Source organism: Eucyclogobius newberryi, unplaced genomic scaffold (genome assembly GCF_026437365.1).
Source record: "Eucyclogobius newberryi isolate DKJ021-1_F unplaced genomic scaffold, fEucNew1.0.hap1 SCAF_1, whole genome shotgun sequence".
Lineage (NCBI taxonomy): Eukaryota > Metazoa > Chordata > Actinopteri > Gobiiformes > Gobiidae > Eucyclogobius > Eucyclogobius newberryi.
The window spans coordinates 48906491-48919722 of NW_027315723.1; the positions used below are offsets into that span (position 1 = coordinate 48906491).

The window sequence follows — 13232 nt, forward strand, 5'->3', positions numbered from 1 at the left end:
AATAAAAAAGTCTATAAACCAGAATGATTTTGTGTGGTTTAATAAAAGAAAAATATCAGAGAAATTAATTACACAAGCTATGCCTGGACTTATTTAAAAGAGATGCTGATAGTGAAAAGTAAGTTTTGATTAATTCTAAAATAATCTGGATGGAACCTCACTTTGTAATGCCACTCTGCAAGTCTCAGCCACTCTCAGGTCTCACGTGTCCAAGAGAAGGCTCAGATGTGGCTCAAGGCCTCCTCAGAGATCTTTGGGTCTTTAGAGCTGTCTGTGGCGCTGGTCTTTGCTCAGAGTTTAGCGTTAGAAGATTTCCAACATGTCCAACGATGCAGCATGGTGCTGAGACGTGGGAGACAATGGAAGCCTCTCCCTGATGGGGGAGGGGCCCCTGGGATCTACGACCTGGTGTGTCCTGGTAGAGGTTCAGATCAAGAAGAGATGAGGCACGAGCAGAGGCTCGATGGTCTTTTTATCCGACCTTGGAGGTGTGGCCTAGAGTGGGCGTGCCTATAACTTAAACCAGCAAAATGACATGTAACCATAACAACATACATACATACATACATACATACAGTTTCCATCCAGCAGAACAAGATAATTTGTTACAGTAGAAGATTCCACTTCTCTACAGGGGTCAGGGGTCAGGTCCTTGGACCCATTTGGTGTCCTCTGTATTCTTTAACAGAGGTGTTGACCCAAAGGGGGGGAGGGGGGTAAGAAGTGAAAAGGTGAAAAGGTAATGTCTTTTAAAAGGTCTCTTTGGACACATATGTCCTACAGAGGCCATTTTGTTCAGAAAGAGAATCTCTCTTCGTACAGAAATGGAACTTTAAGGTTCAACACGCCTATCGTATACAATAGTGTCTTGAAGCCATGGGGCGGGAGAAGCCCTGGCCATTCTGATGCTAATCAGGTACTCAGTGGTGAGGGAGCTAAAGTCAGCTCAGCTCAGTGGTTTTGAAAGCATTGAGAATAACTCTTGGATGAGAGTCGAAATGTCTTGGTTTAAAAAAAGAAAAAAAGTCTCCTGATGACCTGAGCTCCTTTATCATAAAACATGATCATTAGCAGATGTTTGATATGAAAACACATGCATCTGATAAGGCTAAGGCTTTTCAACAGTGTGGACTCTCATGTGTTTCATTAATGTGCTTGACAGGGAAAATGCCTTCTCACAAACATCACAGCTGAAGGGTTTCTCTCCAGTGTGGACTCTCATGTGTGATATTAAGTGGCTTGACTGGGAAAATGCCTTCTCACAAAGATCACAACTGTAAGGTTTCTCTCCAGTGTGGATTCTGGTGTGAATTTTGAGAGCACTTGCCGTAGAAAAACTGTTTCCACACTGGTCACACACATATGGTGTTTCTCCTGTGTGGGATCGGTAGTGAAACGAGAGGTTCTGTGATGTTCTAAAAGCCTTTTCACACTTGTCACAGCTGTAAGGTTTTTCTCCAGTGTGGATTCTCTTGTGTGATATTAAGGTGGTTAAGGCTGAAAATGCCTTCTCACAAACATCACAGCTGTAAGGCTTTTCTCCAGTGTGGATTCTGGTGTGAATTTTGAGAAAACTTGCTCTAGAAAAACGTTTTCCACACTGGTCACACTCATATGGTTTTTCTCCTGTGTGGGTTCGGTAGTGAATCATGAGGTCAGTTGATGTTCTAAAAGCCTTTTCACACTGGTCACACTCAAAAGGCTTCTCTCCAGTGTGGATTCTCATGTGTGATATTAAGTGGCTTGAGTTTATAAATGCCTTTTCACAAACATCACAGCTGTAAGGCTTCTCTCCAGTGTGGACCCTCATATGTGTTACTAAGCTGCCCGAGTTTGAAAATGCCTTCTCACAAACATCACAGCTGTAAGGTTTTTCTCCAGTGTGTACTCTGATGTGTCTTTTGAGATGACTTGTTGTAGAAAAACGGTTTCCACACTGGTCACACTCGAATGGCTTTTCTCTTGTGTGGGTTCGATAGTGAACCGAGAGATTATTTGGTGTTCTAAAAGCCTTCCCACACTGGTCACACTCTAAAGGCTTCTCTCCTGTGTGAGTTCTGGTGTGGAACTTAAGAGCACCTGCTTGAGAAAAACTGTTTCCACACTGGTCACACTTGTATGGCTTTTCTCCTGTGTGCGTTCTGTAGTGTTGTTTTAGTGCAGAAGCACACCTCCATGTCTTTCCACACTGGTCACAGCTGAACCCCATTCTTCTGATGGACTTTTAGATCTGCCATGAACACAGAAAAAGAAGATGTCAAGTAATAATGGTGTTAAATAAAGAACTTTTACCTTTGTCAATTCCTCATCACTGTTGAGAGGTGTTGTTATGAAAAAAAAAAAAGAAAATTCACAAGCGTCAGTGAGTTTTGAAATTAACTGGATTTTACCGTTTCTATAAGAATGTGGACAGTGTAACAGGCTCTGGCTTTGGGTGAGGACCGACAGCATCAAACCAGTCTGACCCAGAGCTCTGTCACTCAAACATGTTTACATTCAACATTTTGGCAAAAAGAACAATCAATGAAAATACAGTGAAACAATTGAATGGGTTTGTGTGAATGAGGGTAAAGTAGGAGAGTCATGTTTGATCCTATGTATTTTTCCATTTTTAGGCACGGCAGGCGTCTCTCAATGCTCGGGGTTTGAGAGACTCGGCTAAAACAAAAGCAAATAGTTTTCTTCTTCAAGAGACTCACACCAAAAACACTGATGAAAAATGTGGGGGAGACAAAATATGTTTTAGTCATGGCACAAATTGGTCAGCAGGGGTCGCAATGCTCCTACACAACATTCTTGGGAAAGTAAATGGCTCTAAAAATGGTAGTTTGGGTCAGTTGACTAAAAGGACAACAGTTCACACCTGAGATCACTTCATAACCGTCTTGTGACAGGCAAGTGACTAATGTCTGAACAAACAAACAGAAACAGGGTTAGGATCTTTAAATGTGGCGAGCATAAGCTATTCATTGTGTTCATAAACTGTCAATATTGTTCACAAGCTCCACCCACTTTTTCTCCTGTTGATCCATATCAAAGATAAAAATGGAAATTTGACTCAAACCTTCTAAAATGTGACTTTTTTTGTCAAGATTTAAAAGGAACAATTGGGGATGTAATTAACGATGCCTCATTATCAAATGATATCAATGACAATAGTTTTATTTATTTGATATTTGCACTACTTAAAAAAAACAGACCTTTAATATGAGAGCTGAATCAAATCTAAAGAAATTGTGTCATGGGCTTCATCTCAGTGAAGCAACTTTCAGTTTGGTTTATCTCTGTTTATTTTATTCTATCTCATGATTTATTTTTCTAATTCAACAGTTACTTCTTTATCTCTCAATGCTGGGGGTGTTACTTTTTTGTTACTTTCCAGTGTACTATTTCATAAGGAACTCAGCTTTTTCTTTTCATCTCTGAAGCAAATGAAAGAAAGGAGTGAAAAACAACCTGGAACTGAACCTCTGGAGACAATCAACTCAACTACAACTCTTCTCTCCTCTTTGACTACATTTTACTTACTTTTACTTTCATTACTAATCCTTATTAGTACGTCTGTTAACCATCTATTGCCTACTTTCACAAGAATGGATGTATTCATTGAAATTATCATTAACAACAAAAAAACTTCCTCCTCAACTTCTAAGTCTATTGTTGCTGCGACAACGGTAAAAACGTGTATATCTTTCATAAAAAACAATACCTATGTAAAGTAATACATAGCTTCACGCTACGTCACAACATTCGGGTCACTAGCCCCTCGCCATTTAGCGAGGGGGAAACGACACCCTGACTACTGAGTGAGCTAGCTGTCATTCTGATCAATCTGGGACACTAAAAAGAAAAGGTATTGATGCCTAAAAGTTGCTCAGTTTTTTGATGTTCAAATCACGCTTGGCGAGAAGAAAATGTTTCCTTCTACATTATACCAGCAGTAAAAGGTCAAATACAAACTCAGTGGCTACAACCGATCAAACAAGTCGAAGATGGAAAGACATGGAGTCGATCAGGGCGACCGGATCCGCTTAATCCGGGTTGTGAAAGGCGGAAATGGAGTCAGATAGTGACGAGAGCAAAATTCAAAAAGGATCAGAAACTAAAAAGAAAAGAAGCAAAAAGAAATTTGAGTTTAAGTGAAGCAAGTAGAGGAGAAGGAGAATTTACGGTCGGTGTGGTGGGAATTAATGTGATTGAGGGAGTATTTAATGACCCACACAAGGTTGGCAAGATTGTGGGTGAGATAGGAGACATACATTTCATCAGGAGAACAAGGAAAGGAATGGCCATAATAAAATGTAAAACAAAGAAACAGCAGGCAAAAGCATTAGCTTTGGAAAAATGTAAAATGTGGTCTGTCAGAGCCTTTGAACTGGATGGAGTTACGAGGATGAAGGGCGTCGTCAGCAGAGTTCCACTCTCTTTTAATGAGAATGAGTTCCTCAATGTTGATGGTGTTTGTGGAGTACGAAGCGTATGAAGCGTTTTGTGGATGGAACTAAGCAGGACAGCACATCAATTTGCCTGACATTTTGAGGTGAACTCCCGGAAAAAATACTTTTGGATTATATATCCTATCAAATAAGACCTTTTGAACAACCTCCTGTAAGATGTTTTGCTTGCCAAGAGTATGGCCATGTTGCGAAGGTGTGTAGAGGGAAAAAGCGATGTGCAAATTGTGGAAAGTATAGCTGTGATTTTGTAGAATACTCTGTGACGTAGAGCCAACGTGCTGCCATTGCAAAGGGAATCGGAGTCAGATCATCTGTTTGTCCAAGAAGAAAACTGGAAAATCAGATTGATAATCTGAGGAAAGAAAATAAAATCTCGTATTCTGAAGCTGTGAAGAGGGTCAAGACATGGTGTGAGGAAACGCGGTGTGAGGAGACGCGGTGTGAGGAGACGCGGTCTGAGGAGACGCGGTGTGAGGAGACGCGGTGTGAGGAGACGCGGTGTGAGGAGACGCGGTGTGAGGAGACGCGGTGTGAGGAGACGCGGTGTGAGGAGACGCGGTCTGAGGAGACGCGGTCTGAGGAGACGCGGTCTGAGGAGACGCGGTCTGAGGAGACGCGGTGTGAGGAGACGCGGTGTGAGGAGACGCGGTGTGAAGAGACGCGGTGTGAGGAGACGCGGTGTGAGGAGACGCGGTGTGAGGAGACGCGGTGTGAAGAGACGCGGTGTGAGGAGACGCGGTGTGAAGAGACGCGGTGTGAGGAGACGCGGTGTGAAGAGACATGGTGTGAGGAGACGCGGTGTGAGGAGACGCGGTGTGAAGAGACATGGTGTGAGGAGACGCGGTGTGAGGAGACGCGGTGTGAGGAGACATGGTGTGAGGAGACGCGGTGTGAGGAGACGCGGTGTGAGGAGACATGGTGTGAGGAGACGCGGTGTGAGGAGACATGGTGTGAGGAGACGCGGTGTGAAGAGACATGGTGTGAGGAGACGCGGTGTGAAGAGACATGGTGTGAGGAGATAGTGTGAGGAGACTGAACGGGGAAAGGAGAACTTTATCAAACTGGAGAAAAAGTGTTTCTTGGCGTTTATTACAATGATCCTTAATTGCTAAGTTGGTCTAAAAAAGAAGTCTGATAGAATTGATCCTGGTCCTTGGTGCTGCCAAAAAGATTCCTAAAAGTGGATGATATTACTGGGGAAGATCTAGATAACAAGAATTTAAAGAACTACATACATGGTTATGTTTTGTTTTTCTTTTCACACATTGTTAGTATGAGCACTTAGAAATAGCACATTCGCAACAGTAGGTGGCGGTAATGCACTTTTTAAACCATTATGCTAGTGGCTAATGGGGGAGAGCTAGCGGACTATCTAGGGCGTGTTAAGATAGTTGCCGCACTAAACAGAGCTAAAGAGACCCTCAGTGATGCACTCTTGGTATCTATGGTGTTAAAAGGACTCACAGATGAATACAATCCATTTTCTGTGCATGTCACTCAGACAAGAGAAGTTTTAACCTTCAACGAGTTCAAAGCCAGGCTGAGGAGCTTCAAGTGCTCGCTTCGCTACCACAGCAGACCACGGGCAGACGAGGTAATGACCGCAAACTACAGAGCTGTCAAACCAAAGTTTAAAGACTACAAGGAGAAGAAATACTTCAAAGGGGAATGCTTTATTTGTGATAAAGTTGGGCATAAAGCAAGAGGCTGTAGATACAAAGAGAAGAAAGCACAACGAGACTTCAGGGCTCCTGCTACACCAAACAACAGCAAGGTGGCCGCCATAAAAGACACTGGGCAGTACAGTTCTCGCACTAGAGACAACAAGGGAACAGAGGAGGAGACCTTCGTACTCAAGGCGACGGAATGACAACCTGACAATACCCAGCCAGAGGGACTACTTGTGGACAGCGGTGCCTCTGCCCACATCATCATCAACGAGGGAGCTTTCACCGGATTTGACAAGACGTTCTGGCCAAAGAACCACGTCATGCAGCTGGCAGATGGATCACGGATCACTGACTGAAGAAGGGGGACGCCCAGATCAAACTTGCTGACAGCAGAGGCGGAGTGGTCAGTGTCAAGCTTACCAACGCCCTTTTGATCCCTGGATACCCACAGAACATCCTTTCTGTGGAGGCAGCAGCTTCAAAAAGGAGCAAAGTTCAACTTTGATATGAACAACAACAAAATGATCCTTCCTGATGGTACCACATGTAACATGAAGGTAAAAGAGAGCTGTGATGATTCTTGAAATGCATGTTTTGATCTGAAAACTTGGCATGAAATAATGGGTCATTGCAACTAAGGTGACATAGTAAAACTTGAAACGGTTTTAGATGGCATGAAAATCAAAGATAGAAAGTGCAAACCAAATCAGTGTGAAACATGTCTGCAGGGAAAATTCACCCAGAGTAGAAACAGAGAGGCAGATGTAAGAGCCAAAGCCCCTTTAGAGCTCGTACATACAGACCTTGTTGGGCCTATTACCCCAGAGTCACATGAAGGGTCCAAATATGCAATCACTTTCACTGATGATTTTTCTGGTGCAATTTATGTGTATTTCCTTAAAAACAAAAACAAGGCAGCAGAAGCTACAAAACAGTTCTTAGCAGACACAGCACGTTACGGTAAAGTGAAACGCCTGAGATCCAACAATGGGACAGAGTTCGTTGCTGAGGAGTATCAGTCACTAGTGTTGGACAATACTATTAAGCATGAGAGGTCAGCACCCTACTCTCCCCATCAAAATGGGACAGCACAGGCGAACACTTGAAATGGTGCGCTGCATGTTGATAGAGTCAGGACTACCAAAAGAGCTATGGCCCTATGCAGCTAGAACTGCAGCCGTCATAAGAATCAGGTGTTACTGTAAGAGAACAGGGGAGACATCTTATTTCCTTTTCACTGGCAAAAGACCGGATTAGTCAAAAATGAAAAAGTTAGGTTCAGATTGTGTGGTGTATGAACAAAACAGGAAAAAGCTTGATCCAAAAGGCAAAAAGGGTGATAAGCTGGTGTCATTCACCAGCTTATCTGATTTCTTTTTCCAGAGACAAACAAAGTTCAAAAACACAGATTGGTCCATTTCATAAGAAAAGAAGTGACTGAGAGTCAGACACAGACTGACATGGACCAAGCAGAGGACCACTACTTTGAGTGGATAACGACACCAACTGAAGTGACTCAGCCACAGACTGAAAGGGAAGAAACAAACAACGAGCAAGTTTCTAACCCAGACCGTTAGTGCGTTTACATCACCAATGGCTGAGAACTGGAAAAAGGCAATGAGTGATGAAATGGAGACATTTAAAGAAAATTACACCTTCTCACTTGTACCGTTACCAGAGGGTAAACAGACAGTGGGGGGAAGGTGGGTTGATGCTCTCAAAGAAGATGAGCGGGGAAATGAAACATACAAGGTCAGGTATGTGGCAAAGGGATACAGTCAGGTGGAGGGACTGGACTATTCTGAGACATTCTCACCGACTGCTAACTTGACTTCCCTACGTGCGCTGATGCAGCTGGCAGCACAGCATGATTTGAAACTACATGAAATGGACGTTAAAGCAGCTTACTTGCATGCACCTATTGACTGTGAACAAAACTAACAGATTAAAACCTCGTCTGAGGGATTCTCACACACAGGACAAAGAATATGAATATTCATAAGAAGGTGGATCTTCTCTGGCACCTCTTGGTACCAGGCTGTACCTTCCAGGACATCCTAATATGGTCGTGAGATGTGACCCTTGACCCAGACTGAGAAGTTGGGGGAGAAGCAGACAGTGTGTGTGTGTGTGTGTGTGTGTGTGTGTGTGTGTGTGTGTGTGTAAAGTCAGACAGACCCCTGCATTTACACAAAACTGTCTGAAAATGAAAAGGTAATTTTGTTAGTATGGGTTGATGATATAGTTGTGGCTGTAACCAATGAAACGTGTTTAAAGGAGATCAAACAGGAACTGAAAAGTACATTTAAAATGAAAAACCTCGGACAACTAAACCATTTCTTAGGGATTGATTTCACACAAAAAGAGGGTTCTATCAAAATGAACCAGACCAGAAACATTGCCAACATTTTGGAAAAGTTTGGAATGTCTGATTGCAAATCCAGAGACTCTCCTAGTGAAATAAAGTATGATTTGACTCCAGAAGGGGACCAAACTGATGAAAGAAAATACAGGGGTATGTTGGACAGCCTCATCTATATCATGACTTGTACTAGGCCTGATGTGAGTTGGATAGTCAGCAGATCCTAGAGAGAAACACATGACCTCTTTAAAGCATGTGTACAGGTACCTACAAGGGACAAAAGACTATGAGTTGTGTTACCACAAATGTGACACTAAACTTCAACTAATAAGATACTCGGCCAACGACCCAGAGGACAGAAAGAGCATGACAAGTCCAAGTCCAAGTCATATTGGTGCAATTGTTTCGTGGAAAACAAAGAAGCAGCAAAATGTTGCACTGTCAACGTTTGAAGCAGAATACTATTCAAGAAGCACTTTACCTCACAAGACTTTTGAGGGACATGGATCTGTTGTAATTAATTAGCATTTAATATTGTAATGAATTAATAAACCTTTCGGGGTTATGCATATTGGACGGACAGAGACAGAGACAGAGACAGAGACAGACAGAGACAGAGACAGAGACAGAGACAGAGACAGAGACAGAGACAGAGACAGAGACAGAGACAGAGACAGACAGAGACAGACACAGACACAGACACGCACACGCACACATCTCACGACCATATTAGGATGTCCTGGAAGGTACAGCCTGGTACCAAGAGGTGCCAGAGAAGATCCACCTTCTTATGAATATTCATATTCTTTGTCCTGTGTGTGAGAATCCCTCAGACGAGGTGCAGACCGGTCTGGGGGAACTTGAGGGACAGGCGTGTTTTAATCTGTTAGTTTTGTAATTGTAGGGAATAAATTATTTTATTCAAACAACCATATCTTGTCTTGTTATTCTCAGTATATTAGAACCTAACAGATATTAACTTTGAGCCAAAAACAAAGGTTTTCGAGGACAACCAAGATTGCGAGGAACCCTGTAAACCGCCAGCGGAGCGAATACAAATACATTTAGTTACAATCTAGTTAACGTCACAAACAAGTTAAAACTATGGCCTGAACGCTGGATAAAAGTGAATGAAACACATTCCTGTACAATTATAACGTCATTCTCCTCTTACCTTCGGCTGTGTTGAGTTGAGCTGTTGTAGTCGCGGGTTTAATCAGAGCAAAGAGATGAAGTCGAGAGAGTCCAGCGGCAGACGCCGTGTGGAGGAGGTTTGCTTCTTCTTCTTGTGTTTGTTACTTTCTTCCTCTGCTCAGTAAACTCCTGACCGTGGTGCAGAGGCTGAGCAGGCGTAGTACTCGTATCAACACGGTTTGATTTGGTTACATGAAGCAGAATGCAGGAAATACGGGTCAGCGGCGGCGGACACACGCGCGCGCCCCAAAACACACCGAAAAACAACAACACACTTCTGGTTACCCACAATGCCCCGCTCCCTCTTAAAGGGGCCAGGCCGGTAACACGACCCTCACTCTGGATCTGAGAATTAAACCTTTGAGATCACTCCAGAACAACAGTGGTACAATGCAGTAATAACAAATTACACATCAAAAACGTAGGAAAATCAACACAGAAAAATGCAATAGTTGCATGTGAAAAATGTACAACTCTTGAACAAACATCACAACTCTTTTCTTTTTCTTTTTTTAACCTCTGAGAAGGGCGGCGATCCGCCTACAGCCTGACTCAGGCAACAACACCTCAGAGCTGAATCTAATGACTGATCCAGTCACCAAACTTGTCGGCTGCTCTCCGGCTGCTCTCCGGCTGCTCTCCGGCTGCTCTCCGGCTGCTCTCCGGCTGCTCTCCGGCTGCTCTCCGGCTGCTTTCCGGGTGCTCTCCGGGTGCTCTCCGGGTGCTCTCCGGGTGCTCTCCGGGTGCTCTGCGGTCTGGGCAGCTAACTACCGGACGTCCCCCACTCGATGCCAGATTTCCGGTGACTCCCTCGTTCCACTGAGGCGGTCCAGAGTTCGGAATGGGTGGAGTCGGTGACAGTTGACCGGCATCCTCAGCATCGGAGTCCCACAGAAGGAAAGGACCAATGTCGGGGTTGGAGTCCTCATCAGAAGCAGGGGGTGAGACCTCACCTCTATGACTGTTATCTGGCTGGGCTCTAGAGTGAAAAGGCTTATTATGGTGGTCTCCAGGAATCACACAAACCTTTTACTTTTTCAATTTAACCTTTTATGGATTTTCAAGGAATATTTTTCTTCAAAAATCAAACCTTCAAAAATCAAAACCCCTCCTTGAACCGACACCTTAACGTGGTGGAGGGGTTTGAGCGCCCGAATGATCCCGGGAGCTATGTTGTCGGGGGCTTCAAGCCCCTGGTAGGGTCTCCCAAGGCAAACAGCTCCTAGGTGACGGTTGGACAAAGATCGGTTCAGAAGCCCTTTATGATGAGTTCTAGAACAAGGCAGTTTACGTCGCCCGGATCGGCGTCATCGGGGCCCCATCCTGGAGCCAGGCCTGGGATGGGTGCTCGAAGGCGAGCGCCTGTTCTTTCCCCATGGGGCCCGGCCGGGCACAGCACGAAAGAGCAATGTGGGGCCGCCCTCCAGTGGGACGTACCCGATAATCCTTATTACATACAATTATTCTGGATTAGTTTGGGGTGAAAAAGTCTGGGGTGACACAATACATAATGAGCATTCCTGATTAAATGTTGATTTTCCCCACAGCGCCCCCTGGAGAGAGTGACACACCACGTGACTACTCTGTTATACAATTGGTGCTTTGAGTTTAAAGGCGCAATGGATGATTTTTCGGCGATTTGAGAACTCAGGTGGAAGTGCACATGCCACTCCCCCGTGCACATGCCACTCCCCCGTGCACATGCCACTCCCCCGTGCACATGCCACTCCCCCGTGCACATGCCACTCCCCCGTGCACATGCCACTCCCCCGTGCACATGCCACTCCCCCGTGTGGACTGATACAACACACACGTGCGTTTGTTTATTAGCGCGACGGATCACATCGCATCTCTCGTCTCCCGTAGATTTCCGTCTTCTTCTGAGTCAGCTCGAACTGTCTTTCTCCGTCTTCATTTTGTCCCGTACACTGAGGGAACTATATTATGATAAATCAATGCGCTTAAACGCACAGAAATGTGGGACGAGCCACACGCGGCTGTAGGTGAGCGGTAGGTGAGTTTTATGATTGATACGTGGCAGGACTAATCGGCAGTCCACGCCACGAGGAAATAAAACTCAGATTTGGGGCAAAAAAAACGTCCGTTCAATCTATAAGTTCCATTACAATGTTAATGTATCGTATTTTGTTGCATTGATGATAATATAGAAATACAATTAAGAAATCACATTTTTGGTGTCAATTTTATTTTGAGGATTAGAAAAAAAAAAAAAAAAACAGTCCTCTTCAGACCTTCATAAGTAATAATCATAACAGGCACTTGAATATGTTGGTGCTGAATTAATGTCCTTGATTTGACGATCGGTGATAATTTTGCCGTTTTAATGTCCCTTTCCTTCACTGTCTTTGGGCAAATCCTTCATGTCATTCTGGAAAAGTCTTTCCAAATGACTCTTTTTGTTTGACAACTTCTCATGACAAAGCACACATGCTTCACATCCTTCTGCATTGGCAATGAAAGCAAATGATTCAGTCCATTCTTCCTCGAATCCTGTTTTCATCATTTCTTCTGTTGCGGTTTGGCACCTGCCCGGCCCAGTGCCGCCCACGTGCGCTGCGCTGAAACGAGCATCGCAGGCTGTGACGCAAATCTACGTTGATAGAAATGTTGAAATTTAATATTCATTATAAACATTTTTACAGCATTGGAAAACGTTAAGAATGTTTGCGCCATGTTTGTCCTCCTACAGAAACCATAATAAAACAACAAATATATCCCCCCATCTAGTTTCATTTTCATATATTTTTGAGCCGCAGGTTGCCGACACCTTGCTTAGGCAAAACAAAAAACAAAGGAAGTAAAAGCTAAATGATCTGCAAGAAAAACTAGAATTGCTGCAGTTAAATCAGGGGAATCCTCAGGTATTACAGGAAATTAAAATAATTATTTGCCCTCATAAAAATACTGAGCCCAGATGACTACAACTGAAGCTTTTTCTATAACCTCATAAAAATAGTCAAGAACATGCTCTTTACCAATAACAGGTATTACAAAAATGAACATTTTCTAAATTGTAAGCCTGGAAACTTTAAAAAACAAGCATCCAAGAAAGTAACGCAATCATAACATCCCTCTATAAAAAACAAAACAAAAAAATTCTAAAACCTCATGAGTTAAAGTAGAAATCAATTATTGTTATAATAATTATAATTATATTATAATAATAATTGTTGTCTTATGACCGAAGAGCAAAATAAAAAATAAGGAGCTGAAACAACAGTGTTGGAAATACAAGATCAAGACTAAAGAACAATAAATCTCTGGGGAGCGATGGGTTCACCTCAGAGTGGTATAAAGCATTAAAAAACACACTTAAACCTTTGCTTTTAACAACTTTTAACTCAGACCCTCAGAGTTGGAAAGAAGCAGTCATATCTTTAATACCTAAAGAAGGGAAGGACCGACTGGATTGTGCCTCATATAGACCTATTTCTATTCTAAATCTGGACTATCTTATATACACCTCAATAATGTCCAAAAGAATGGAACAAATACTCCCAAACTTAATACACAATGATCAGACAGGAT

At 43.3% G+C, this 13232-nt stretch overlaps 1 protein-coding gene across 1 annotated transcript in view; it reads right to left on the bottom strand.

The window, feature by feature from the left end:
• Positions 1–27: 27 nt before the first annotated feature.
• The window catches only part of LOC140361961 (uncharacterized), an 18672-nt gene continuing 5467 nt past the window's right edge, over positions 28–13232 (bottom strand). The window contains exon 2 of the mRNA XM_072447886.1: positions 28–2230. Coding sequence (XP_072303987.1) covers positions 1109–2209 — 1101 coding nt within the window. The 5' untranslated portion in view covers positions 2210–2230 and the 3' untranslated portion in view covers positions 28–1108. The remainder of the gene's footprint in view (positions 2231–13232) is intronic.